Below are 25,793 nucleotides of genomic sequence, written 5' to 3'. Positions count from 1 at the left end.
ATAACTATTTCTTTGGGGACGGCTTACTCCCCCACAGTCCCCCTGGGAGGGGCTGCAAGTTACAAACTTTGACCAGTGTTTGCATATAGTAATGGTTATTGGGAAGTGTACAGACGTTTTCAAGGATATTTTTTTGGTTCGGGGGGGGGGGGGTTACGTGAGAGGATCTTTACATGGAGGAATTCTTCAGGGGGAAGAGAATTTCAATGAAGGGGACGCAGGATTTTCTAGCATTATTTAAAAAAAAAACAATGGAAAAATAAACATGAAAAGTTTTTCCAACCTAAAGTAAGGAGCAGCATTAAAACTTAAAACGAACAGAAATTATTGCGCATATGAGGGGTTCACCTTCTCGTAATACCTTGCTCTTTACGCTAAAGTATTTCTAGCAATTTCAACTATTTTTTCTACGGCCTTTGTGATTCAGGGCCCATTCTTAAGGAATTGGGACAAAATTTAGGCTTTAGATTAAAGAGTGAGGTATTGACGAGGGTGTTAACTCCGTATATACATAATAAAAACATACGAATATAGAATTTCGTTACTTAAGTCAATTCGTAAGTTATGTATATTTTTTATGTAACTTATATCTTACATATCTTAGAATGATCGTAAAGCTAATTATTTTATCGTACCTATACTCCTCTGTAAGAATTTTTGTTAGTGTTAGTACGAGTTCCTTTGAATTCTCCAAGAACTTCGTCACCATGAACTATATAAAATTTAAAAATTAAAGATAAAAACCGATATATTAATTTAAACGTCGATGAAAAAAAATTCTAGGGAACACTTGCGTCATTGTTTTTGGAAATTTCCGACACTGCTCTCATGATATTAAATAAATAAGAAATTAAATTAAAAAAAAGTTTTTTTTTTAACTGAAAATAAGGAGCGACATTAAAATTTAAAACCAAAAGAAATTACTTCGTATATAAAAGAGGCTTTTCCTTCTCAGCGCCCCGCTCTTTACGCTAAAGTTGTGGGGGGGAAGACCCCTTTCATATACGGAGTAATTTCTGTTCGTTTTAAGTTTTAATGTCGCTCCATACTTTCAGTTAAAAAAAAACAACTTTTTTTTCATTTAGTTTAAAAAGAGAGGCCAGTTTGGTTGATAGTCCACAGATTTATGGTTTTTTAAATTTTGTCCTTGGCTTTAGAAACTCTGTCAAATGTTAGTTTATCCTTTTGGGGTTTTTGACCCTTTTTTGAAATGGGGCAAATTCTCTCAGGCTCATAACTTCTTTTGGGTGCCTTTAAATTTTGTGAATCTTATGTATTTAGAATCATCGTAAAGCTAATTATTTTATCGCATTTATTGATACCTACACTCCTCTGTAAGAATTTTTGTTAAGTGTTAGTAAGAACTTTGTCACCATGAACTATATAAAATTTAAAAATTAAAGATAAAACCGATATATTAATTTAAACGTCGATAAAAAAAAATTCTAGGTAACACTTGCGTCATTATTCTTGGAAATTTCCGACACTGCTCTCATGATATGGATAAGCACAAAATTTTGGCACAGTGTAGCGACTCTTGTAGAGTTGCAAAATGATTGGTTATAATATGAGATTCAAATTGCATGTTTTTTTAATAGCGATCTTGCTGATTCTCAAATAAGTGTTAGTAAGGTCAGTGCTGAACATGGTGAGAAAATCTGCTAATCTATAATGTAACATGTAGATGATGTATCAATGGTATCATGCTAAATTGGCTACACAGAGCACCGTATCCAGGGGGGGGGGAAGTACCCGGTCTGAACCCTCCTCCCCTAAATCTTGTTACACTCGTGAAAGATAACAAGAGTGCATATAAGCAAATTTTGGTGCACTTGAACAAGGTTTTTCTTGTACCCCTCCCGGAGAAAAACATCCCCTCCCGAACATAAATCATGTACACGGCCATGCACATGTAATTGATGGGATGCACAATTAAAAAAGATCTCTAAAGTTTTAAGCCAGATCATCCACAGATTAAACAATCCAGTTAAAGCTGTAAGAAAATGTTTTCATCTTAATTTGTTTGTTTACTGTTTGGCAAAAAGATGCTTCTACATGCAGTAAACATATATAGATTTAGTATTAATAGAACTTTATTTTTCTAATTAGTATTTTTGGTATGCTTTTTTCTTTATTTTCGGTCACAAATAGATTTTGTAGGACTCAAAGACCGAGAGTTAGTTAAAAAAAACAACAAAAAAAAAAAAAAAAACAAAAAAAAACGGGTGCATCTGCAGCTGTGAGAATGCTTGATGTAATGTTTCTTTCATTCTCCATGCTTTTCCAACTCCTGCTTTTGGCATTGATTTGCTCTTTATTTGTCAGAATTATTGCTTGAAAAGAGAAAAATAATTTGGAACAAACCGAATGCAATTAAAAAATACTGGAAAATTGATTGGCGCTGAAGGGAGTTAAGCGAAAAGTAGTTCATATAAGTTATAAAAGTTATAGAAGCTATGTAGACATTTACTTGGAATTGAATATTAGTATCCACCAATAGCAATCGAATATTGATATTTGTCGGTAGGTCGTGGGATCTGATTTTCGAAAGCAGAATTTCAAAAAAAAAGTTTTCACGATAGCAATCGAATATTGATATTTTCGGTAGGTCGTGGGATCTGATTTTCGAAAGCAGAATTTCAAAAAAAAAGTTTTCACGATAGATTGTTAAGTATGAAAGCACTGTAACCTTCTTCTGATCGATTCCTCTTTCTTTTTAGTTTTTCGACAATGTTCTTATAGAAGACCCACGGGTAGCAGAATTGTCAACCAAAGTTAGTGAACCCACCCCATATCCTATTCTTCTAACTTGCATCCAAAGGTAATGATTGTATTACATTTAAAAGTGTTTATTTTCTATCTTCTTTCCCTTGTCTTTCTCTGCTTTATTTTCCAGTTAAAATTATATCTGAAACTGCTTTGTTTTTTTCAACTTGTTCCTTCACCTGCACTTATTGATCACGAGCAAACTGCCCTTCATTTTTTCCATCTTTTTATTTATTTTTCGTTTGGGGGGGGGGGGGGGGGTCGGAGAAGGTTCGGAGCTGGTTAACTTTTTGCTCTTGGTCATTGTCGGGCAAAAAGGTAAATAATACTGCATTGGACTTTACCGTCCCTACCGGCGATGTTAATATCTGTTTCATAAACCTTTAGCAAGGAAATTTAATGGGGCTCGGCAGCCATCCTGTGCTTTTGTATACCCTTCCTGCTGACCTTGTCTAGGTTTTTCCAGGTACCCTTTTAGAACTGGATCGATTCTTACTGAGCTTGCAGAGTCACGCCACTGAACTCCGTTCTAAGCCAAATAGCCAGCGACGCTAGGACTCAAACCTCTGTCCTCAAGGAGAAAGGATATTAGTTCTAACGTACTAACCACTCCGTTAGGACGGCTATAAAAACGGTATTTTGAGTAATTCCTTGCCACTCCCAGGAAATCCCTTAATTCTGGGATACCTGACTAGAGCTGGTTGTACCCCTGAATGCTACAAAGACATTTGTTTGAGAGTACGAGAAAGGATTCTTGGAGTGATTTTTTGAAAAGGTTTCTTTCCAATTGCTTAGGGTACAATAAAATAGTATTTTGGCGCAGAAAAATATTCTGACTTTTCTAAATTTGGTGCAAAATTGTGCTGTAAAGCCTAAAGACTAGGGACTTTGGAACGGTCGGGAACATTTTTGTTTATTTGTTTTTTCAATTCCTTCATATAATTATAATCCTTTCAAATCACACTTTGATACTTCATTGTCATACTAAAAAAACTTCAGGATATTCTTGGTTTTAAATTAAAGATTAAAAATGCGTATAGTTAAACTTAACTTACCTTAGGTCCTCATGTGCCTCCAGAGGCGTGCAGGGCATCCGCTTAAAGCCGCCAGTCATCCCTCATGACCGCTGGAGCAAGAACATCTTCCCACGTCGATTGAAGGGAAGCATTTATGTTTCACAGGTCCGTCTGATACGCCCCAGCGTATCAGGCGCTGCGCGGCCTGCCTCTTCTTCTTCTTCTTCCTTCTGGTTGTCCCTGGAACGTCGCATTTGGGATATGAGATTTGTCCATATGAAGTATATGCCCCAGATATTTCCACTGACGTGTCTTAATGGCATCTGTTACTATGGGCTGTCCGGTCATCCGTCTCATCTTCTCATTGGAGATTTTTTCTGACCAATGGATGTTTAGTATTCTCCTAAGACTTGTATTCTAGAAAGCTAGAATTCTTCTTTCTTGTGTGTTACTCAGATGTCAGGTTTCAGAAGCATATAACAGGACGAGGATGGCGTTGTTACTGAATAGACGAAGTTTGAGTCGGAGGAGAAATTCTGCTACCTCCATAATGGTTTCAGTCTATTAAATGCAACGGAGGCCTGCCTGATGCGGCATGATATATCTTTTTCACTTCATCCCGTATTTATCACTATGCTCGCATGGTATTCAAATTCTAGAGCCTGCCTAATGTTCTGGTTATTGCATCTCAGGTTTAAAGGTGAATAAGCTACTGCTATACTTTTTATAAGCGTTGATTCTTAGTCCAATAAGTCGGGCTTTGTACCAGCTTCTAATAATCCTTGTAGTCTTTATTTAGAGGACTCAATGAGCGTCATATTGTCGGCAAAGTCTAAATCATTGATTTGGTCTTCTACGTTTAATTTTATGCTTTTGGTGCCAGTGTTACGGAGCAGATGGCCAGTGGCTAGAGAAAACAGGAAAGGTGACAAGACACGTCCTTGTTTAACACTGAAAAGGACACGCAAGTCTCTTGTACTTCCTTCCGTTGTTTTAACACAATATTCAGAGTCTTCGTATAGAGCCTTTATGAGGGCTACCGACTTCTCAGGGATCCCATAAGAGGTTAGTAATTTTCTTAGTCTCGGGATGCAGCAAGTCCATGTTGATCCAATGTTGACCTTTAGGGTGAAGATCAAATCGGTACGTCCTGGTCTAACGGTATAATGCTCTTCTCTCAAGTTCTTGTCGAGTGCACTCTGTATTCTGTGGAAGATTATTAGTGCAAGAGGTTTACCAAGTATGGATGAGAGACTAATGCCTTCCCGTTCTGCATTGATGTCAAACTAGATGTAAGCTATAGAAGGCACGTCTAGAAGTTCATCAGACGGTGATCTATTCAAAAGCTTTTCAAAATGGTTGGCCCGTGTTTCATCTATAGCCGATCGCTCGGTGATGAGAACACCATCAGAATTTCTTACAGGTCCATCTTGAATCGGTTTCTTGCCTGCTATTTCATTCGTTAGTTGATAAAGGGTCATAGAGTCTCCTCTGTTTGTTGCATATTCAGCTTGTATTACTTTTTGCTCAATGTAGTTTCTCTTATCTGCCCGTGCACTGTTCTTGATTTCTTTGTCAATCCTCCTATAACCGCTTTGCTTGTGTATTTAAAAAATTGGTACATGGGCATCCAGATTCTTTTTCCTTTCAACGATCGGGTCCCACGTCTTTTGGGAGAGCCATTCGTCATACAGTTTCGGGCGGCACCCAATTGTTGATTCCGCCACTTCTTGATAGCGTGACTCCATATTCCCCCATATTGCCTCACAATCTGCATCTTGGGCAAAACAAGTGTTTCAAGCTTATTGGATAATTTGATATTGAACAGCATATTCATTTCTTTGTCTTTTAGTTTTGCTGATGCGAAAACGGGTTTTGCAGGTAGTGGGCATCTTCCTGTATGCTCATTTAGTTTCAAGAGGACGGTGGTTATCATTAAATTGTGATCAGGTCCTATATCTGCTCCTCTATAAGCTCCGTCATCCTGCAGACTTTAGTGCCATTTCCTATTAATGAGACGATGATCAATTTGGTTTATTATCCGACCATCAGGTGGAGTCCAGTAGTATTTATGCACGTCTGGAGGAGGAAAAAGCCTTGCCCCCATCACCAGATCATATAAAAAGGCAAAATCAATCAGTAATTCCCCCAAGAATCTCCCAAGAGGCGTAGCCCATCATGTCTTGGTATTTCTTGAAAAACCCTTACTAATTTATTTTAGAAGCTCTGCTTATTCTCTTGTGGATGCTTTATTTGTGGGGGCATAACATTCTAGGGACAGTTTCGCGTGGGAACCGAGAAATCTAGCCGCTATTATTCGTAATGATTTTGGGGTTCAACTTATCATAGCTTTGGCAGGAACATTTGTTAGCAGAAGGGCCACTTCTTGATTTCTTGTCGCCGCTGTATATAATAGTATGATCTTTGTCTATTCGTTTTTTGGTCCATACCCGTCCTTCGTACTTCAGAAAAAGCTAGGATATCAATTTTATATTGAATCATCTCCTTTATGAGTATTCAGTCTTTGAGAGTTGAGACATGGTTCTCACGTTCCAAAAACCGAGTTTAAGCTTTTTTCTTTGCAGTGAAAAATCTTTTCCGTGGGCATGTATTAGTCGTCGTCGCTAAAGGGAGTAATCCGAGGCTATTCGTTGATGCTTCGTCTGCAATTTGGTTTTGCTCTGCTGAAAGTTTGTGCTGCAGAGTTTCAGGTGGGGATTGCCATCAGGTGGGGAAGCCCTGGCTACTGACGAAATAATCCGACACCACTGTTTATTTGTCATTTCAATCGGTTTTGTCTCAACCAATATATCTCTCCAACAACATAAATTAGCAAGTTTTAGCAAATAAATATATTTTTCTGCAAAAGAAGTCGGATATTGTATGAAATGTCAAAAAAAAGAATTTCTATTAAACAGCAAAAATATTATCTCTACAGGGATTTTTTTCCATTTTTGCCCTTTAGTAACAAAAATATTTTAGCATTGCAAGCTTAACTGCAGAAGATTTATGTAGAGGCTCCTTCACTCTTTACCTACATAGGGTATCGAAAACCATGTCGGATGGCTTTGATATTTAAGCTATGACATAAAACTGCACTGAATATACATAAACTCTATTAAACTATGCGACATAGAAATATTTTTTTTTATATTTCTTTTTCTTTTTATTCTTTTTTTTAGTGTCAAATCAGATTTTTTTTTTCGAATTTGAAAAATTTTATGTCCATCTTCAATTAATAAGAGGGAGGTGGTGCATCCCTCTTATTAAATCCAAATTGTTTGTAATTATGATTACTTATAATTCGGTTTATTTGCAGCAGGAATGTTTCTGGTTTTGCTTTTTTGACAAGTGAAATTCTTATAGATACGTGGAACTATAAAACTGCCCTCCTCCCTCATTTGTACGTGCCTGTTAAAATAATTACCAATATTTATGATCTTATTGGAAAATTTTATTTGATTAAATTTGACTTGAAATTACTGTGAGTTCAGTGAAAGCTCTAAGAAAGATCAAATATTTGCACTTAAGTGCAAATGTTCGAACTTGGAACTAAAAAATTGTCCCTAATAAATTATCATTTACTCCCATCTTTAATATAGGCGGAACGCTTCATACAGCCTTTGATGACTTTGTTAGAACTGTGACATTGTTTATTTGGGATATAGAACCATAATGAGATGTCTAAGAAATAAAAATACCATTCAACTCAGAATCCAATCCTGAATCCAAATATAGCAATCACTTCTGGTGGAAACTCATCCGCTAAGTTCTATAAATCAAGCTTTCTTAGGGACGCAATGGGATTCGGAGCTGGGTTGTTGGGTTGTAGGTAGCGTGGCCTAGACGCTGAATACCGAGTGAGCCAAAACCAAAACTAAAACTAGTTTTTTTCATTCCTGGAAAATGGAAATTTATTATGGATTGAATAGACCTGCAAAATAGAGGGTTCTCTTAAATGTCCAGGGGGGGGGGGATCTGGGTTTTTCTGGAAAAGTTTCAAGGTATTCTGGTGTCTCTAAAACTCACAGAAAGATAGATAATTTTTTATTTGCGACAATTACATAGATGTTACAATGTTACACTACGAAAATAAGAACTAAGAGGTCATAAAAAAAAGAACATACAAATCATGGATTTCATAATGTTTTTCCTTTTATTGTAGAAACTATGGTCTCTGTGAAAACAATATAGAATTTAAGATGCATAGTGTAAAGCCACAAAAGAACGAAGCCGAAATGACGGTTGGAAAGCATACTGTTCGTGTTCCTTGCAAGAGCAAAAAAGACGGAAAGCAATTAGCGTCACAAGCGATTCTCAAGGTAAATCTCATGATGTTTATTATTTTTTCTATTATTTATTGATATTACTTGCACTGTTGTTCTGTTTTTTCTGTATATTCTATTTTCCTTTTCATTTTGTTCTTTTTATTTAATTTATTCTTTTCCTCATCTTCTTCGCGGGTAGTCTTCTCTCTTTTTTACGATTCATTGTATGTAATATAATGATGAAGTACAGGATACGAATTAAATAATGTTATGAAATAATAATGAATGGAATAATATAATAATAATTAAATATAATACTGAAATCGTCAGAGCAGAGACAAATCCTATGTAGCTGTAGGTAAAATAACAATTACAAATAATATTTTTAGAGTCCGTATAAATTTTTGGGGAAAGGCATGTTAAATTTTTTTAGCATAATAAAATTTTTCGCTGCCAGTTTTTTTGTTATCATTGTTCTGTGATTTTTATTTTTGCAGTAAATACACATGTCATATTTTACACTTCGTTTTTTTTTTTTTCACGGGTGAATATGAGGTTAGCTTTGAATTTGCCTTGAATATGAAATTATTGGTACGTAGCGAAATGGTCGTGTTTACAAAATAGGCTATGACCATATGTTTGATGTAGTCCAACGGAATGGCCGTTTCTAAGATTCCCTTAATACTTAATCCTTGGGTGTGTTGCTATTTTGGGGCGCAACTAATCCATTGACAGATCTTACGAGGAACCTGTACTCACCTTTCCTTTAATTCAGGTGTGGATTTTACTGACACCTGTACAAAATTTTTGGCTACTAAGGCCCCGTGCATCTTTTCGAATTTGTTGATCAAAAAAGTAGCACTAAAACTTCTCGGCTGCCAATCTGTCGGACAAATAATGCAGTTAAATTTTATCCACCATATTTGATTCAGTTAAAGTACGGGCTGTAGCTATTCTTTGTTATCTGAAGTCTTTTAGCCAAAACATGATTGGACAAGCAAGTTTAAATTAGCGACATACATCTGGAAAGACGGGATTTGTCCGACAAATAGTCTTTGTGATGCTGAAACACACTGTAGATAATAGTCTCTCATTTTGTGCTAACGTACAGGGTTGCCACCGTTGGTGATTTATCACCAAATTTGGTGATTTATTTTGCGGTTCGTGATATGGTGATTTTGCCTAAAATTTGGTGATTTTATCATAAGATTTGTGATTTTATTATGTTTGTGTTCCAGTTTTAAAATACACTGAGGCAAATTCTGAAGAAAATGCTATTAAACAGACCTAATTGTCAGTGGATAGTGAATGTATTACGTAGCAAAATTGCCAATCAGGGGAGATGACCATTAATCGCTTCACGTATAGAAGGAAATATTGCTTTCAAGAATTAACTCAGACCCTAAATTATGCCCCAATGTCTTTTTAGCTCCCATGTCGAAGTCATTACTGTATTATTTGTCTATAAAAATTGACTGGTCAAAAAAAAGTTGGTTTCACAATCCTCGATACATTTAGAAGGCCCAGAATTAAGATAGATCATAGGAATATTTGTATTCCAAACCCTAAATATGTAAAACTAGTTGAACCTAGAGAAGATGGGGAGTTAACTGTAGTTCAGAAAGCCTGCTGCTACACTAAGAATTTGTCAGGTTAAGAGATAACTATTAAAAAAAAAGACTAGTATCATATTCTATCCCAGTACCGTTTATTGCTCCTTCTAAAAGAAGAACTTCGCATGAACAGCTTGGTGAAAATTCGTGATTAAAAAACTTGGTAAAAAAAAAAGAAAGGCTGTTGGAAAGTGACAGAGGGAGCTTATTCTGTTAAAAAAAAAAATTGTAAATGCAAATTCTCTGACATTTGTGACGCAGAATACTTTTCTTATAAAGGATTCTAGTACAAACATTATACCTCCATCAATTTTGTTACAAAAGGGCAGTCAAGAAACCCAGGTTTTAATGCAGTTAAATCTGATAATAAAAAAATTCTGGACCAGAAAGTGATTTCAACATTGGTAGTGTTAATGATACTTACACTTTTGAAGAGTCAGAAGGATCGTTTAAGGCTCCTCCAGGGAAGAAACTGCCATTGACTTGCAAAGTAAGACAATCAGATGAGGACACCAGTTGCAGTGAAATTTAAGAAGTAAATGAAGCAGTCAGGAAAAAAAACCTTCCATTCACCTTTTGGCCTCATCAGGGACCAATACGATTGCAATAATAAAAAAATGTAATTTGAAAAGTACCTAGATATGAGACAGTTGTAGCATTGAAAGTGACCAAGATCTCAATCATCATTGACGAATCGACAGACACAGTAACAATAAATTTTTTTGTAATGATTCTTCGCTATTATTCTCAGGATGAGCAGAAACAAATGGAGCATTTTTTTCAATGCTATGTGGAGCATGTTGTTTTTGATGGAACAGCCAAAGCGTTGAATAACTTAATTACAGATGAATTCAATAATAAAAAAAAATAAAAAAAATCCACTGACAAATATTGTTGCCTCTGCTTCGAACAATGTGTGTATCATACTGGGATCCAAACATCGCTTTGCAATATCTTTGAAGGATGACCTTCCATGGCTTGCAACCTGTCGGTTGTATGTGCCATTCGTTTACCCTTTGCTCAGCTGCTACGTGTAATGTCGTATACCTGGTTTTGCAGTTCAATCATGTGGTTTTTTAGTTTTATTGTGTTTAGCCCAAAATGGAAAATGGAATTAAGATAGTGCAAATCATTCCTTGATATAGCTTGAGTGCTGTCTGAATTATCCCAGCAAAACGAGATGGCTGGCGATGGAGAGTGTGGCTTAACGTCTTTTAGATCAGTATGGGACAATTAACGTTTATTTTCAATTTTATCTTGCAGATATTATACCATTCGCTAACGCCCTTTACAACTCAGTTATAAGCGATAACTTTGAATTACATTATGTGCTCCTTAATTCTTATAGAGGTGAACTTACTTAATATAGAGTTTCAATGTGAAGAGGTACAAGTTCAATTACTTCTTAATAAGGCGAAAAGCTGCTTGAAGAAAGTAATGTCGAATATCCTCAAAGCCGATGTTTTGGCTTGCACTGGTCCATTTGCTAAAAGCACTACAAAGCCTGGTAATCTACAAAACTTCAAAGACAGTTTTTGGAGCAAAAGTTGAAGCACATATCAGTAAGATGGGAGACAATCTTGAACACCCAACATGGAACAATGTGTGGTTCAAATTGGTCACTTTCTATTAAAAGCTATGTTTGCTAATTAAATCCCGAATCAATGCTTGTAATCCTCTTCTGAAACAGCTCAAATGTTTTAATCCGACAGTTGCCATTTCTGGTACGATTCCCTCCATTACTTCAATGCACAATAGATTTTCTGATAGTTGAAATATTGAAGAAGATTTGCTTAAGACTGAGTGGAAAATGTTTTCGTAAGCTGATGGTAAAATCTGAAAAAAACACTAAACTAGAACCTGCTTGGTTTTGATTCTTTTTAGGAGTTTTCAAGGCCGGCAGTAGAAATTTATTGTTCTTGACCCTCCCCAGATTCATGGAAGTATTGATGTTCCTGTCTCACTCCAGTCCCTCAGCAGTGAGACATTTTTCTCTGCTGAAGCTCATTTAGAGCCCCCCCCCCTGCAAAACGGGCTGGATCCTGTTGACATTTCGTCTTTTCTGCATGTGCATAGGTGTCCCGGATGCATTCTGGGACATTTTTGATGCACCTGGTTAAAAGGCAAAAAACATAGAAGAAAATGAAAGTTCAAGAAGATTAATAATCAGAACTTACTGAACCCGAGCATTTGTTTTTATAATTAAACGAAGTCATTAGGTTTTCTTGTCAGTTGAAAAATTGTATTTTGCTATTCTTCCTTTAAGTTCAAAAGTTACTATAAGTTTTTTCTTTCAATTCAAGAAGAAGCTGAAAAATCTTATTTTACTTTCAAGCTATTAAATTCATGAAGAAATAGGAAAGATGTAAACACAAGTCACGACTTTTTTCATGTCCACATTGAATCTTCCATGTGTTCTTCCGTGAAAAAAAAAACAGCACCTGGGTTATAATCAATTAATTTTTCCTTTAGTTCCTCATTAATTCATTATTATTTTTTAATTACATAAAAAGACAAGAGCCTTTGGGTAAAAAGTCATAATTGTATAATATTTTGTTGCTTTGATATCCCTCTATATTAAAGCCGAATTATATTTTCTGGCGAAAAAGAATGATGAAAAGTAAGAATGATAACCCTCCAAAGCTTTCACCTGAATGTTCACCAAATCTTTTTTATTTGGGATTTTTGTGCCATTTCACTTCTAAGCAGTAATACAGCTAGTTGATGGTTATTGGAAAGAAAAAAAAGGCTTAAACCTAATGCTGAGAGTATCGCCTAATATTCTGCAGTAAGTGAAAATACATGACAAAAATCTGGATGATGCTAAATTTGGTGAATTCCATCCATTTTTGGTTCTTTGGTACAAAATAGTCTTAAATACATATTAGGGAAGTGTATTTTAAGTAAAACTAATTTCCTGTTTGTCTTTAAAGTTGAAGGATCTGCAATATCTGGAAATAAATACATAAAATGGAAACTGTATTTAGATCTGTGAACAAAATCCCTATGAGTGCGGCATTCTAAAATCTTCTGGTATGAAAAATGATTCTCTTGTTTGTGGAGACCAATAGACACTAGTAGTACGTGTAAATTCACCTAAAAATAAGTAAAAATATGCATCGGTATAATACAAAAATGTATATGTATGAAAATTCCTTAACAGATACGGATATATTCGGTACACTAAAATGTTTCACAGCCATTTTTCATTTTGGTGATTTTTCGACGATTTATTGTAAGGGAAAAATTGTGATTTTTTATTGTGTTCATTGGCAACCCTGCTGAATTAGAGTTCTAGCCAAAACCCTTAACAATATTGCGACATACTGTGCCATATTTTCAAGAAGCTTAAAACCGAAAAGTTCATTCTCAACTAATTCGTAAGTTTCTATCTAGGACCTTTGAAATTGATAGTGTTGGGAATGTTTAAGGCGTTTAGTGGCGTTTACGGATTTAGTGGTAAAATACTTGATTGTCTCTCAACCTCAAATGCTCATTAGTGCATGCGCGTACAGGATAGGGAGTCTCAGAGGATTTAACCCCTCTCTCGAAAAATCCTATTTTTTTCGTTTCATCTCATAAATTAAATTAATTTGCGCAAAAGGAGCTTGTCACTGTTTCAGATATTTGTATATTTGCTATGATAGATAAACTGAAGTTCATTTTCTAACTAAGTTTCAGATAATGCTAGAACATCAAATATGCGCTGCGATACCAATAGATTATTAATTTTCACTTCACTCCATCCTTGAATGTTCTTAAGTACTATATTTATTCTTTCCTGTACAATACCATGACCCTGGTCTCCCTATTCTTACAGCCCATCGCTTTGATCTTAGAAAGATAGCTTACGAGGTGCGATCTGGCTCCATTGCGGCTCTATCTCTAGGAAAAGGTGGTTAGGTTGTATTTCGTGCACTATCGTATGGGGTAATAGTTTCAGAATTGCCTCTCTTTGGAGCGCCCCTTTCAACTTGTGGCGCAACTTGTATGCATATTAATACATCTTAATAGTTTATAAGACGTAAAAGTATTCTCTCCATTTTGTAACTACTAAAAGAATTCAGAGTCTAATTAAATCAGAATAAATATCCTTTACAGACAACTGGTTCAAAACTGAGATTAATCTTTTTTTAAAAAGTAGATATATCTTCTGTTCAAAGACTGAATGAAAATTGTTATAACAGAAAAATAAATTAACTTTTAATATTTTTGAGGTCCATGTAGGTAGTTCTGTAACATCTGTTAATATCCTTGAAATTTGTTTTGGATATACTAGATTCATTCTTTATTAAATTTGTTTTCACTTGGTTTTTCTATCCCTTATTTTCGTCTTTTGAATCAACTGAAGTGATCTTTTTGTTTGCTACGTTATATTGGGTTTAGTTTTACCACAAACCTTATCTAATCATTAAAAAAAAATGAGGAAAATGCGGACGAACAAGAAAGATGTTAGACTACATAATCGTGTCCCGACGCTGGCGTTCCTCTATAACTAATTGCCGAACTTACAGAAGTGCAGAATCGGGAAACACCGACCAGAGGCTTGTCGTCTCTAACCATAGACTATGCCTGAAAGCCCAGAAAAGTGACCACCGTCCCATCAAATTAGACCTGAACAATCTTGTGAACTCTAACACGCGCCAGGTCTATGCTGTCTCCATCTCAAACCATTTCATGCTGAATGGATTCCAAAAGACTGGCGAGCGGGCATTATTCTACCTCTCTGGAAACGGAAAGGCAGTCGCAGAATCTGCTTCAACTATCGTGGTATCACACTCCTCTCTGTGCCCGGGAAGCTCTTCGTTATGACCCTCCTGGACCGCTGTACCACTTTCCTCAGAAGCCAACAAAGAATCCATTTGGCTGGCTTTATGCCAGGAAGGTCCACCGTGGAGTAAATATTCACAATGCGGTAGCTGATAGAAAACAGTCGAGAATTTCAACAAAAAGCATATGTTGCCTCTGTGGATTTCAAGGCTGCTTTCGATTCTGTCGACCGGCAATCACTCTGGTTCATACTGAAAACAACGAGACTACCAGCGAAGTAGTGCAATCTTTTCGAGCGGTTCCATGTTAGGACTGAGAGCTGTGTGCAAGGCAATGGCAGACGCAGCTCATCTTTTGAAATCAATACTGGAGTCCGTCAGGGCTGTGCTGCTGCTCCAGAGCTATTTAATTCTGTCATCGACTACCTTATGACTCGGACCATAAACCGCCTCCAGTTTGGGTTGCAGTATGGCGATAGAGTACCTTCAGACGCTGACTATACCGATGACCTTGCTCGTGTCTCCGATTCACCGTCGAAGCTCACAGAAGCTGTACAGATCCTTGCTGATGAAGCCTTAAAGATAGGGATGTCGATTAATTGGCGGAAGACAAAAGTGATGTTTTTTGAACCCCTTAACTCACAGCGTCCCCCACCAGTCTTAATGGTTGGTGACAAACCAGCTAAGATTGTTGAGGAATTTATATACCTTGGCTCTATCCTCTGGAATGAAGGATGAATTCTCAAAGATCTAATACACCGAATTGCCAAAGCCTCAGCAGTAGTGGGAAGACTAAGTGCCCTTTGGAGGAGACCTTCCATCAGCCGTAGGACCAAGATGCGCATATACAATGCTTCGGCGGGACTCGTACTTATTTACGGAGCCGAAACCTGGCCAGCCACTCAGTCTGTGCCTAGCACCGTAAATATAGCCCAAACAAAATATCTTTGCCGCATTGAAGGACTTCGCTGGCACGATTTTTTGAGCAACGAGAACCTCCTGGTGTTAACTGCTCAAACGCCCTTCGCAGTCCAACTCGCCCAACGAGCACTACACTGGTACGGACATCTCCGCATGCCCCCGACACTCCCGTACAAACGATTTTGACTTTGATCCTGTGCAGCACGGTGACAAACGCCCAAGAGGTCGTTTCAACCAGATGGAACGACACGACGGGTGCCTCGAAGACATCTTGTTTTATAACTGGCAAAATATCAGCATAGTTTTAGCTTGTCTTTTCCTTCTGCTGGTCGTAGTCCAGTTCGTTCATCATCTTAGAATTTTTAATCTCTTTTCTGATGATTTTACTCTATTCTGTTATATATTTCCTACAACTCCCCTATGTCTTCCGTTTGATTCTTTGTTCGCTTCCCCTGAAACAAATTAACGAACATATGCCGGATATAATTCAGAGTGTTGTAACGTTGTTTTCTGTTGCAAATAATCATCAGCTTCCTTAAGAACAAAAAAGGGACTAACTTTATGTTATTGTAGGCAATGCATCCTCATGTGAAGACTTGGGGATCCATTCTGCGCCTATATGGAAATCAGTCTTTGAAACCGCTTGCCGAGAAAAAGGCTCTTGAAAAGGGCATCACCGTACTCCAAGGAAAAGCTGTAGTTAACGAACCAAATTTTGCCATTCTGGAAAAGCTGAAGCTGGAAATGGAAAAATTACACAGAAGAAAGGTAAATATTTTTCGTGCTCTTTTTGAATTGGTTTTGGAAAGGGATTCGAAATAACGTATCTGAAAAAGGAAATCAGGCGTGCTTTTTGGACTATTTTTTCTTAGGCTACTTGACAATCTAACACAATTTAATTTGACTTAAACGATATGAATGAGCTATCCTACATAAAATGGTAAGCACGAGTCTTTGCTGTGTTGGGGAGAATATCCATCAAAACAGCAGGTGGAAGTGAAACAGCGTCTATAGACTCTTATAGAGAAAGTACCCAAATTCGGGAAAAACCCCCCTCCCTTCTCTGGGCATCTGTCTTATATAACCAAAGTCTACTAGTACCAAGGACATCAAAACTGTAATCAAAACAGTAATTAGTGCTATTTAGGAGAATAGCATTGCTGCCATTAAGGTAGGAAATGAACTTGGGTGTGGGTTTTGTATAAATTGGGAGTTAAGCAGGGTTTCGCCTATCCCTGTTTACGTTGATCATTTTGATGGGCTTTGTCCTAAGGAGCACAGTAAAGGCAATGTTAGAGAATGTAATCAAACGGAAAAGTAAAACTCTCATGGACTTAGATTATGCTGATGGTTTAAGCATCCTAGATGAAAATGTTAGCAAATTGAATGAACATTTAGAGGATATGCGAGTTCAGGTTGCAAGAGTATGTTTGAAAATCAATGCTAAGAAAACTAAGTCGCTAAAGCTAGGAACAAGTGAAGATGAAAGGGTGACATTGGCTAACAAAAAGATATTCAGTTGGACAGCTTCACTTACCTTGGTAGTATTATGAGTAATGACCCTGGGAGCGGTGAATACGTTAAAAGTAGAATAGCCAAGGCTCAGGGTGTAATTTCACAGTTAAAAATGGATTGGAAGAGTTGAAAGATAAATCTGCGAGCCAAGATTAGAATATTGGAAGGCAGAGTGATGACAGTGGCCAAATATGGTTCTGAAGAATGGGCTCTCCGAAAGACGGAGGAAGATATGCTAGATGTTTTCCAGAGAAACTGAAGATTGTTTTGGGTACTCAACTGACTAATGGCATCTCAAACAGTAAGCTATAAAACCAATACGGTTCAATCCCGTTATCTAGGACTATAACTTGAGAAAGATTGAAATGGTTAGGGCACGTTTGCGGATGAAAGATGACCGACTGCCAAAAGATTGTTCTTATCGGCCAACCATCGAGGACCAAATAAAATCAGGTCGTTCCCGATTGGTGTGGGAGGATGCCGCAAGGAAAGATTTTAGGGAAATGGGAACTTCTTGGAAGGGGATTAAGAGTCACGTTTTGAGTAGATTGGGATGGAGGAGGATCATATATAGCTATATGGGCCTCAGGCGTCTTGGTGCTGCATTTAGTTAGCAGTAATAGTAGCAGTGTCATATGTACAAAAACTTTCTGTGGAGTCCAATGTCAGAGTTTTCTATTATTCAGGCACAAAACGACAATAATTAGCAGTTTCTACAGTGTTTTGTGACATTACTTTTTTTTTTAGCGTATTTGTTTGCTGATTTTCACCTACATTTAGTTTTTGGTTTTTAATTTGATGCCCGTTTTTATGAAAAATATGTAAAGCTGCATACACAGGTCTTTTTCATCATAAAATGAATTCTTGATTTTCCGTATTCACACGTAACCAGTTTAAACCATCAGATTTCATTTTGATTATCCTTGTTACTTTAAACCCCTTAATCACGTATGTTCTATGAGACATGTGGAATACTATATAGTGATATGTAGAGGGCTGCATGTAGAGAGATGAGGAAAAAATTAAGTAAAAATCAAATATATTGCAAAGCAACCATAAATAAAAAAAAGGTGAAAATAAAAGGAAGAAGAATAAGGGATGAGAAGCGAAAGAGCAGAATAGATATAAAATATGAAGAAGGTAACATAGAAAAGACAATGTACACACAATGAGTTTTTAACATCAATATGAAAAAACACGAGGAAGAAAATAGAGATAGAGAGGGGTAGAAGCTGGTGTAGAAAAGGGAATATTTAAGAAAAGAACACATATAGCCATAAAACAAGAGGAAAAAGGAGGGAGAGAGAGGGATAACTACAAAAGCTCTGTTTAATTCCTGCTATACCTCCAGAGGCAGACAATCAAGGGCATTGACGGGTGTCAGTGAAGAGTCTCCAGTCGTCTCATTATTCATATTGATATATATGTACTATGATATATATGTGATATATATGTACATACTATGATTTATATGTACTAGCGCAAGGCCGTGTCCAGGGGGAGTTAAGAGGTTTGAACCCCTCCCTCCTCAAAATGTTTGACTGACTCGTAAAAATGCGACAAAAATGAATATAAACGCATTTTAATGCGTTTTTCAAATATTCTTATATGTTGTTAATTTTCCTACACTCCACAGACATTGCAGTCAGATGAGTATGTCATATTCCATTTTTTCAGCATCTTTTTCGTCTTTGCATGCCCAGTCCTCATTCTAAATATTATGCCTGCAACTTTTTTTCTGGATGCTTCATTTCATGATTAATGTATCTGTATTCAGTGATTTCTAGGTACGAGTTCAGTGGTCTTTTCCTGAATTCTTCCAGTTCAACTTGTTTTAGCTTCTTAGCTATCTTTATTGCGGTTTGGATATTATGTAAAGCTGGATTTTCCATTTTTTCTTTCTTAGTAGCATTCTTAGTCAATTGGTCTGCTCTTTCATTTCCTGATAAACCTACATGGGCTGGGATCCATATCAATGAGACACAGCTTCCTATCTCCTCAATCATTCTTATATTTTGGATAATATCACTTGCCATTGTTGGGGCTTGCTCGTGGGCTACTTTGAGGTACTTTAGGCAAGATAAGGAATCTGTACATACTAGGTTTTTTTGCTTTTTTTCCCTCTCCGACCATTTCTTTTATTGCTGTATCAATAGCAAATAGCTCGGCCAAATAAATACTTGTGTGATCTGATAGCCTGTGCAGGGTTCCTTGTTCTTTATATAAATATTATATTTTATTTTTTTTTCTTCTTTCGATTATGATTGACTACTACTAGTCCTAACATAGCTTATGTTTTTGCAGGAGGAGTTCAAGCCTATTGGAACATTTAGTGTGACGGTCAACAGCGACACCCCATCGTTTTCTGCTTCAAATTTGAAAAGTGTAGATTTTTAGAAACATTCTGTGATAGAAATGGGTAATTTCATTAAAGCTACAACCTATACCATTAAGAGGTCAAATTTCTGATTAATTTATCTATTCTATTCAAATCTTTCTCAAAACTTTTGTTGTCAAAGATTAAAAGTGGCTTGAAGAAGTTTCTCATAGCATTCCTATTCTAAGTTGAAATAAGCTTCTCACAACACACCTGAAAGCATCAGAAAAGATTTTTTCTGTCAAGTTTTGATTGGACTTTCATTGCTAAGAGGCTAAAAAAAATTAAAACATACTTAAAGATCTTTAAAACTTAAAAAAATAAGTTAAATTACTTACGCCCTCTTACATTTCTTACTTTAGGGGTACCCTTTCATCCTTGTTCATACCCCTTTACAAGGAGTTAACCTACTAAATCACGACTAATTATTCTTTTATGAATTAGGACAATAAGCTGAAATTTGCATACCATATTTGAAAAACAAAATATAAACACTTAAATGTTTCTTTTGTTTATACACCAATTATAAAAAAGATTTCCGTTATCACCACCTTAATGATTAGTCCTTTATTTTTTTTTTTTTTTTAGAATTAACTTTTTGTTTACATTGACAGTAGTGTAAGGACACAAAACGGAAGGTAAAACTTAATGGAATTTAAGACCATATAAGGTATATTTAGCTGTGCCAAAGACTTTACTCTGCAAGGTGAAAGTATTTGAAATTTGAAACTGAAATTAGCAGTTACGTTAGTGATGAAAAAAGTTCTGAAGGAAGTATGGAAGATAACCATACATAAAAAAAATAATCTTTATAATCAAGTATTGCCATCTAATTCTTAATAACGTAAAGCAGATGTCAATAGTGGAGCACTTATTGGCGCCCTCTACTTTTACCAACTTTACTATTCCCAGAATAGACCAGAGTCAACGCAATAGAGTTAGTTTTAATACCACGTTCAATAAAGCTTATTAATATTTAATTTCATAGGTTTTTCAGTAGAAAAGGCATCTGATTGGTTAATGGCTAAGTCGTGTTATCAGTTTCAACCAATCAGAGGTTTTTTCGATAATCTACAAAAAATAGTTGCATTATGCTCTGTTGATCATCGGTAGGACTCTCAATCAAAAACTCTATTAAAGTGGAATCTATTAAGCTCTTTAGTTAAGCCAACTCAGTTAATCCTATGAGTTTAAGTTCTATCTAGCAAGCTGATTTAGAAATAGTATGCTATTTATTGAAATATGTCTGTTTATTTTCTCCTAAAATATTTCTCTTGTGAATCAAAAATGCTCTGACTTAGAAAAGGAATGCTAAGTCTCAAAATTTCTCTGCCTATTTTCTCCTGAAAAATTTGGCCTCGCGAATGAAATCTTTTTATAGAGATTGAGTGTGTTTGAGTGGAACTTTGATAGGTTCTAGTAAATTCTTTTAAAGCATGCCTTTTTTGAATCTTTAGGTGCCCTTTTATTTGTACTGAATGTCCTTGGATTGTGTATTAGATAAAGTCTAATAAAGTTTGTCGAAGCAGCAGCATACTGAATACTGGGTCCTTTATTAATATTTCTTTTTTAGGCTTCAATATTATTGAACTGAATCAAAAGAAGGTATACTTACTTAGGCTTAGGTTTTTTCACGCCTAGAGGCCCATAAGGCATCAACGGTAGGTGTCCAATTCAGCCTATGTTGTGCCAGGAACCACAGCTCGTTCAGTCTAGTTCGAAGACGTGTTGCCTATTTCTCCTGGGATTGATCTAGTGTGTTGCACTGTCTTCTCCACCTTCGAAGGTCAGGCGTGACTTAACAACGTAAGGAAGGCTGGCCCAACTTCACCATTTGCAAATAACTAGGGAGCCATCTATGGAAAAATTCTCGCAATCTAGCGTTCAGTTGCCGTCTAGTAGCAAAAGTTTGGATGTATATGACTGAGTATAGCCCAGTTTTTCAGATTTTGTAAGGTAGGTTGGTTTTGAGGGCCTTAAAAGGTAAATTATTGTGTTAAAAGAAAAGGGAAAAGTCGGTCTCTAACGTAAAGGTAAGAGAGAACTTTTGTCTGGATGGAAACGTCTGAAACATAGTAAACTATTAATGATAGACATTTACCACCATCGACGATAACAACTGGACAGTGCGGATTTTTCTTTGAAGAGGGAAAAAGCCCATGGTCGCCACAAAAAAACAGCCTTGGTTCGCCAATCTGGGACTGGTGAACCTGGGCCTGACGAACCTGCAAAGCCAAGTTTCTTCAACACGCTTTATTGATTTTTACGGCTGCAAAAAGAAAATGGAATACCACGGATAACTCTCAGGAGATACGTCACCAAGGCTGAGAAACAGGACGTGGATATTGAGCTTCTACCTCTCTAATTTTTCTCACCACTTTATGCTGCAAGATAGATCTTTAAAGAAGAACAAGAAAATGCCCTATCTAAACACTTGCAAGTCATGTGCCATATGCATCATAGTTTAGCACCGCTTGAAGTTTGTCAGCTTGCTTGGATGTATTCTCTTGCAGAGGGACTTATCATCCCAAATTCATGGACAAACAGTAACAATCAAAATGCTTCAGGTAAGGATTTGTACCGTGATTCTAGGGAAAGACACCCACATCTGACTGTAAAGTGCCTGAAGAAACTCGGCCGTGCAATTGCTCTTAATCATGTGATAGTTGGGAGATTTTTCGAAAATCTTGGTGATGCGTACGAGCGCCACAAATTTACTGCGAAAAATATTTGTAGCGTAGACGAAACCAGACTATCAACAGTTCACAAGCCAGGGAAAATTGCTGACAGTAATATGTATGCAAAGTAACGTTAGCAGAAAGAGAGCATATTACTATGCGTGTTTGCGTCAGTGCCATGGGTATTAGCGTCCCTCCTATGCTCATTTTTCCTTGCAGGAATTGCCCCGAAGTCTTACAGAAAGGAGCGCCGACAGGCACCATTGCTCACGGGTCAGAAACGGCTTCTGGTTGGATGTGTAATGAATTATTTCTTGTTTGGATGAACCATTTTATCAGTCATACAAAACCGAGTAAAGTTAATCCTGTGCTTCTAATACTTGACGATCACATTAGTCGTTATTGTTTGACTTAGCCAAAGAAAACGGAGATGTCATACTCATTGAATATCTCAACGTATAACATCTCTGAGCCTTCTGGAAAAGTGTATCCCAAAGCACTGGCCCCGTTAAACATAATCAGTGGTTTTTGCTGCACCGGTATTTTTCCTTTCAATCCCCCTGATTTTCAAAGATCACGAGCTCCTCAGTTCATTTGTCTCTGATCGATTATCTACTTTGAATCACGGTGACACGGTACATCCTTCACCCATTGCATCTTCTGCTGAGTATGATGCGGCTAATCAGCCCACAAGCCATGAGAACGATACCCAATCTTTCTCAGGATTCCCTTTACATAGACAAGCTGAAAAAATATTCTCTGGACTAGTTGATGTGTCTCCATTTCCGAAAGATTCTTTGAGAAAACAAATCAGACCTTAAGTAAAAAAGAAAATAACCCACTGATTTCGACTGATACTCCAGTGAAGGAAAGAATCCACCAGGAAGAGGAACTGAAAGCCACAGAAAAGAGGAAGAAACAACAGAAACACCAGGAGAAGAAGAGCGCAAAGAAAGATAAATTGCAAGAAGCAAGCAAGAAATTGTTCCTTGAGAGTGAAAGTGAGTCTAATCATGCCGAGATGGAGCTTGACGATGAGATTGAGGACAGCCTTAAGCTAGGAGAAGATGTGGGAAACAAGCCAATAAAAGTTGGTGACTGTTTTAGTTTGAATTACAGGTAAAATGAGTGCTAAGTGCTTCTTTGCTGCGAAAATTTTTAAGAAATATCCAGTTCAACTTGATGTTCTATTCTTTAAGTGCATAGAACTGAGCAAGTTTGTGCTTACTGAAGAAGAATCGTGCGTCTTAAAGTCCAAGGTTGTAAAAGGATTAGGTAAGCCCTCAGTCTCAGGTGGGACTTCAAGACTTGCCGAACGGCTGAAGTTTGGTGTTGACATTTCAGGATACAAGATGTATTAATCCGTAATATTGTTCCATTTAATGACATTGCCTTCAACAGTAAACTTAGCTAGGATTTGATTTATAGAAGGCAGGCCTTTGAGTAGGCTATTTTATCTTGCATCTGAATGCTGAAACATAATAAAAATTTCTGATAAATGACAAATTCTAGGACTAATTCTAAAGGAGTAAAAGCTTGAGTTAAGACGGGGGTTAACGTGGGTCAATCTGTGGCGAACGTGAACCGGGGTGGCCCTGGTTCGCCACTTTCGGACTACATCAGTGTAACCCATTTTTGTGCTACATCCAGAAATATAGGTCGTCGGGGATTTTTTTTAGAGGTACCCCAAACATGAATATATACGTGGCAATTTTCAGAATTATTTAAAGACAAAAACAGTGTTTACAAAAAAATAAAGTGACCAGAAAAGTGGCGAATGTGGGGTATTCTCCCCAACATCGTATCGTTTTCGATTACTATGAATCATATTTTCTGAGTACCTCCTGATCTTGGTGGTCACCAGTGGCTGCTCATTGTCTGTCTGTATCTGTATACTCGTTGCTCTGTCCTTTCAGTAGGTTGAAAAGGTTTTATGTAAGCAATTGTTTTTGAGGTTGAGTAATTGTTTGTTCGAATTCTTTGGAAAACTCAATGGGTCGCTTTTATACATAAGTACAGAGTATACATTACCCTTGAATTTCCTTAATAGTATTACAAGAAAAAGGTGGCAGCATATATTGGAAATATATAATTTGGGCTATATATTTACACGTTAGGCAGGCTGGGGGGTAAACTTTTTGTTGTTCATTTGACCTACAAACAATTTAAATACAATACTTGATGCCTCTTTGTACGTTCTTTACAAATATAATAATTGCTTCTATTGCAAATTCAAACATAAGTACTTTTTGACCATAAGTACTTTTTGACCTTTTACTAAAATAAAAATAGAAGGCTAATCCAAATCAGGAAATTTAAAACTTAAAACGAACAGAAAATATTACGTATATGAAGGGGATTCGCCTCCTCCTCAATACGTATCTCTTTACGTTAAAGTATGCATAGTAATTTTGGATTAAGGGCAACGTAATGCAAATTATGTACAAAAAATGTAGTTTTTCTAAAAGATTTTAATATAACACAGCACTATTATTACTAATCCTTGAGAATACCATCTATTCTTTAATAAGCTGCAACTACTTTTACCTCAGTTTTATTTAAACTGTAGTAAGGAACGAACTCTAAATTATGTCCGCAGGAGTAGAAGCACACTTGTTTTGTTATGGATCGAACTCTAATCTACACAAACCGAAATAATAAAATAAATACAAATTCTGATGAAACATATTTGTCATTTTGCTTCATAATGATATAAGATAAAACAAACATGATAAGAGAATTTGTATGTATTGGAAGCAATCACGGTATGAGCAGTGACTTCAACCTAAGAAGAAACGAAAACATCCTATAGCATCATCAAATGTAGCAAAAAAACTAAAAACCGTGTCAGACAACACGAACTACACCATTTGAACCACCGTGGTCAAAACACCGATAAGACACAGTGAGAGTCCTTTGGCTTAAAGAACAAAGAAAATATACTAGCTCTGTAAGAAAGGAAAGTTGCTGCAATCTCAATAGCTGGTATCGGAAGCATCTTTTATGTTTTATTTATCTCCACAGCTAACGAAGTACTGAAACATCATAAAAAGTAGTGTAATGGCTTACTTTAAAGAAATTGGTACATCAAGTGGCTTTTGTAGTTAATAATAAACATTATTAAAAATTAAATTGTTGCTTGACCATAAAGTTAATAATCTTTTAACAAGATCTTGCCCACCAAGTATCTTTTTAAAAGTCCCTTCTTTAGAACATTATGCCATGTTTACCTGACTTCAAAGCATAGTTCTCTGGGGTTTTACTTATTATTTCAACCGCGAAAAAAACAAATTTCCCTGTGTTTGAATATTTTCGAAAAATTCAGTCTCATCAAAGTTGTTGAGATAGCTGCAACCTAGTCAAAAAACAGAATATCTCAAAGCAAATTTATTACTCAAAACAGCAAGTGTCATGTAATATTTATTAATAGAAGATTTTGCTTAATTTTAAAATGCCTAAAATTTAAAAATTTACCCGTAACAGGAGTTGAACCTGCTACCTCCGGACTAAGTCCAACGCACCTTTGGCAGCTGTGCTACACAGGCCTATCAATAAGACTCAATTATAAAGTACTTATTGTTATAGTTTCGCTTCGACGTCATTTTCAGGTGGAAATATGATGTTTGAAAATTTTCAACATTTGTTTTAATGATAACTTTGTATTTCTGGCGTTGAGGAAAATAGTAATTACCATTCCTGGAAAAAAACAAAGACGTTGCTTTTATTAAAAGCTTTACCACCTAGTAAATTATATACAAAAATGTAGTCTTTCTAAAAGATTTTAAAATATCACTGCACTATTATGACCAATCATGAAAATACCCTCTATTCTTTAATAATCTGGAAATACTGTTAAGTATACTATGAGTA

General features: G+C 36.4%; 1 protein-coding gene across 2 annotated transcripts in view; it reads left to right on the top strand.

Annotated features, from left to right (window-relative positions):
* LOC136026156 (microprocessor complex subunit DGCR8-like) overlaps window positions 1-20,776 on the top strand; it is a 73,955-nt gene extending 53,179 nt beyond the window's left edge. For both annotated transcript variants that reach the window (XM_065702461.1, XM_065702470.1), the window contains exons 9-12: window positions 2,721-2,821; window positions 7,948-8,104; window positions 15,927-16,121; window positions 19,173-20,776. In XM_065702461.1, the coding sequence (XP_065558533.1) occupies window positions 2,721-2,821; window positions 7,948-8,104; window positions 15,927-16,121; window positions 19,173-19,265 (546 nt within the window). In that variant the 3' untranslated portion in view covers window positions 19,266-20,776. The remainder of the gene's footprint in view (window positions 1-2,720; window positions 2,822-7,947; window positions 8,105-15,926; window positions 16,122-19,172) is intronic.
* The last annotated feature ends 5,017 nt before the right edge of the window (window positions 20,777-25,793 follow it).

Source organism: Artemia franciscana, chromosome 1, assembly GCF_032884065.1.
Source record: "Artemia franciscana chromosome 1, ASM3288406v1, whole genome shotgun sequence".
Classification (NCBI taxonomy): Eukaryota; Metazoa; Arthropoda; class Branchiopoda; order Anostraca; family Artemiidae; genus Artemia; species Artemia franciscana.
The sequence above is the reverse complement of the archived record's forward strand: the minus strand, read 5'-3'. Positions and strand labels throughout refer to the sequence as shown.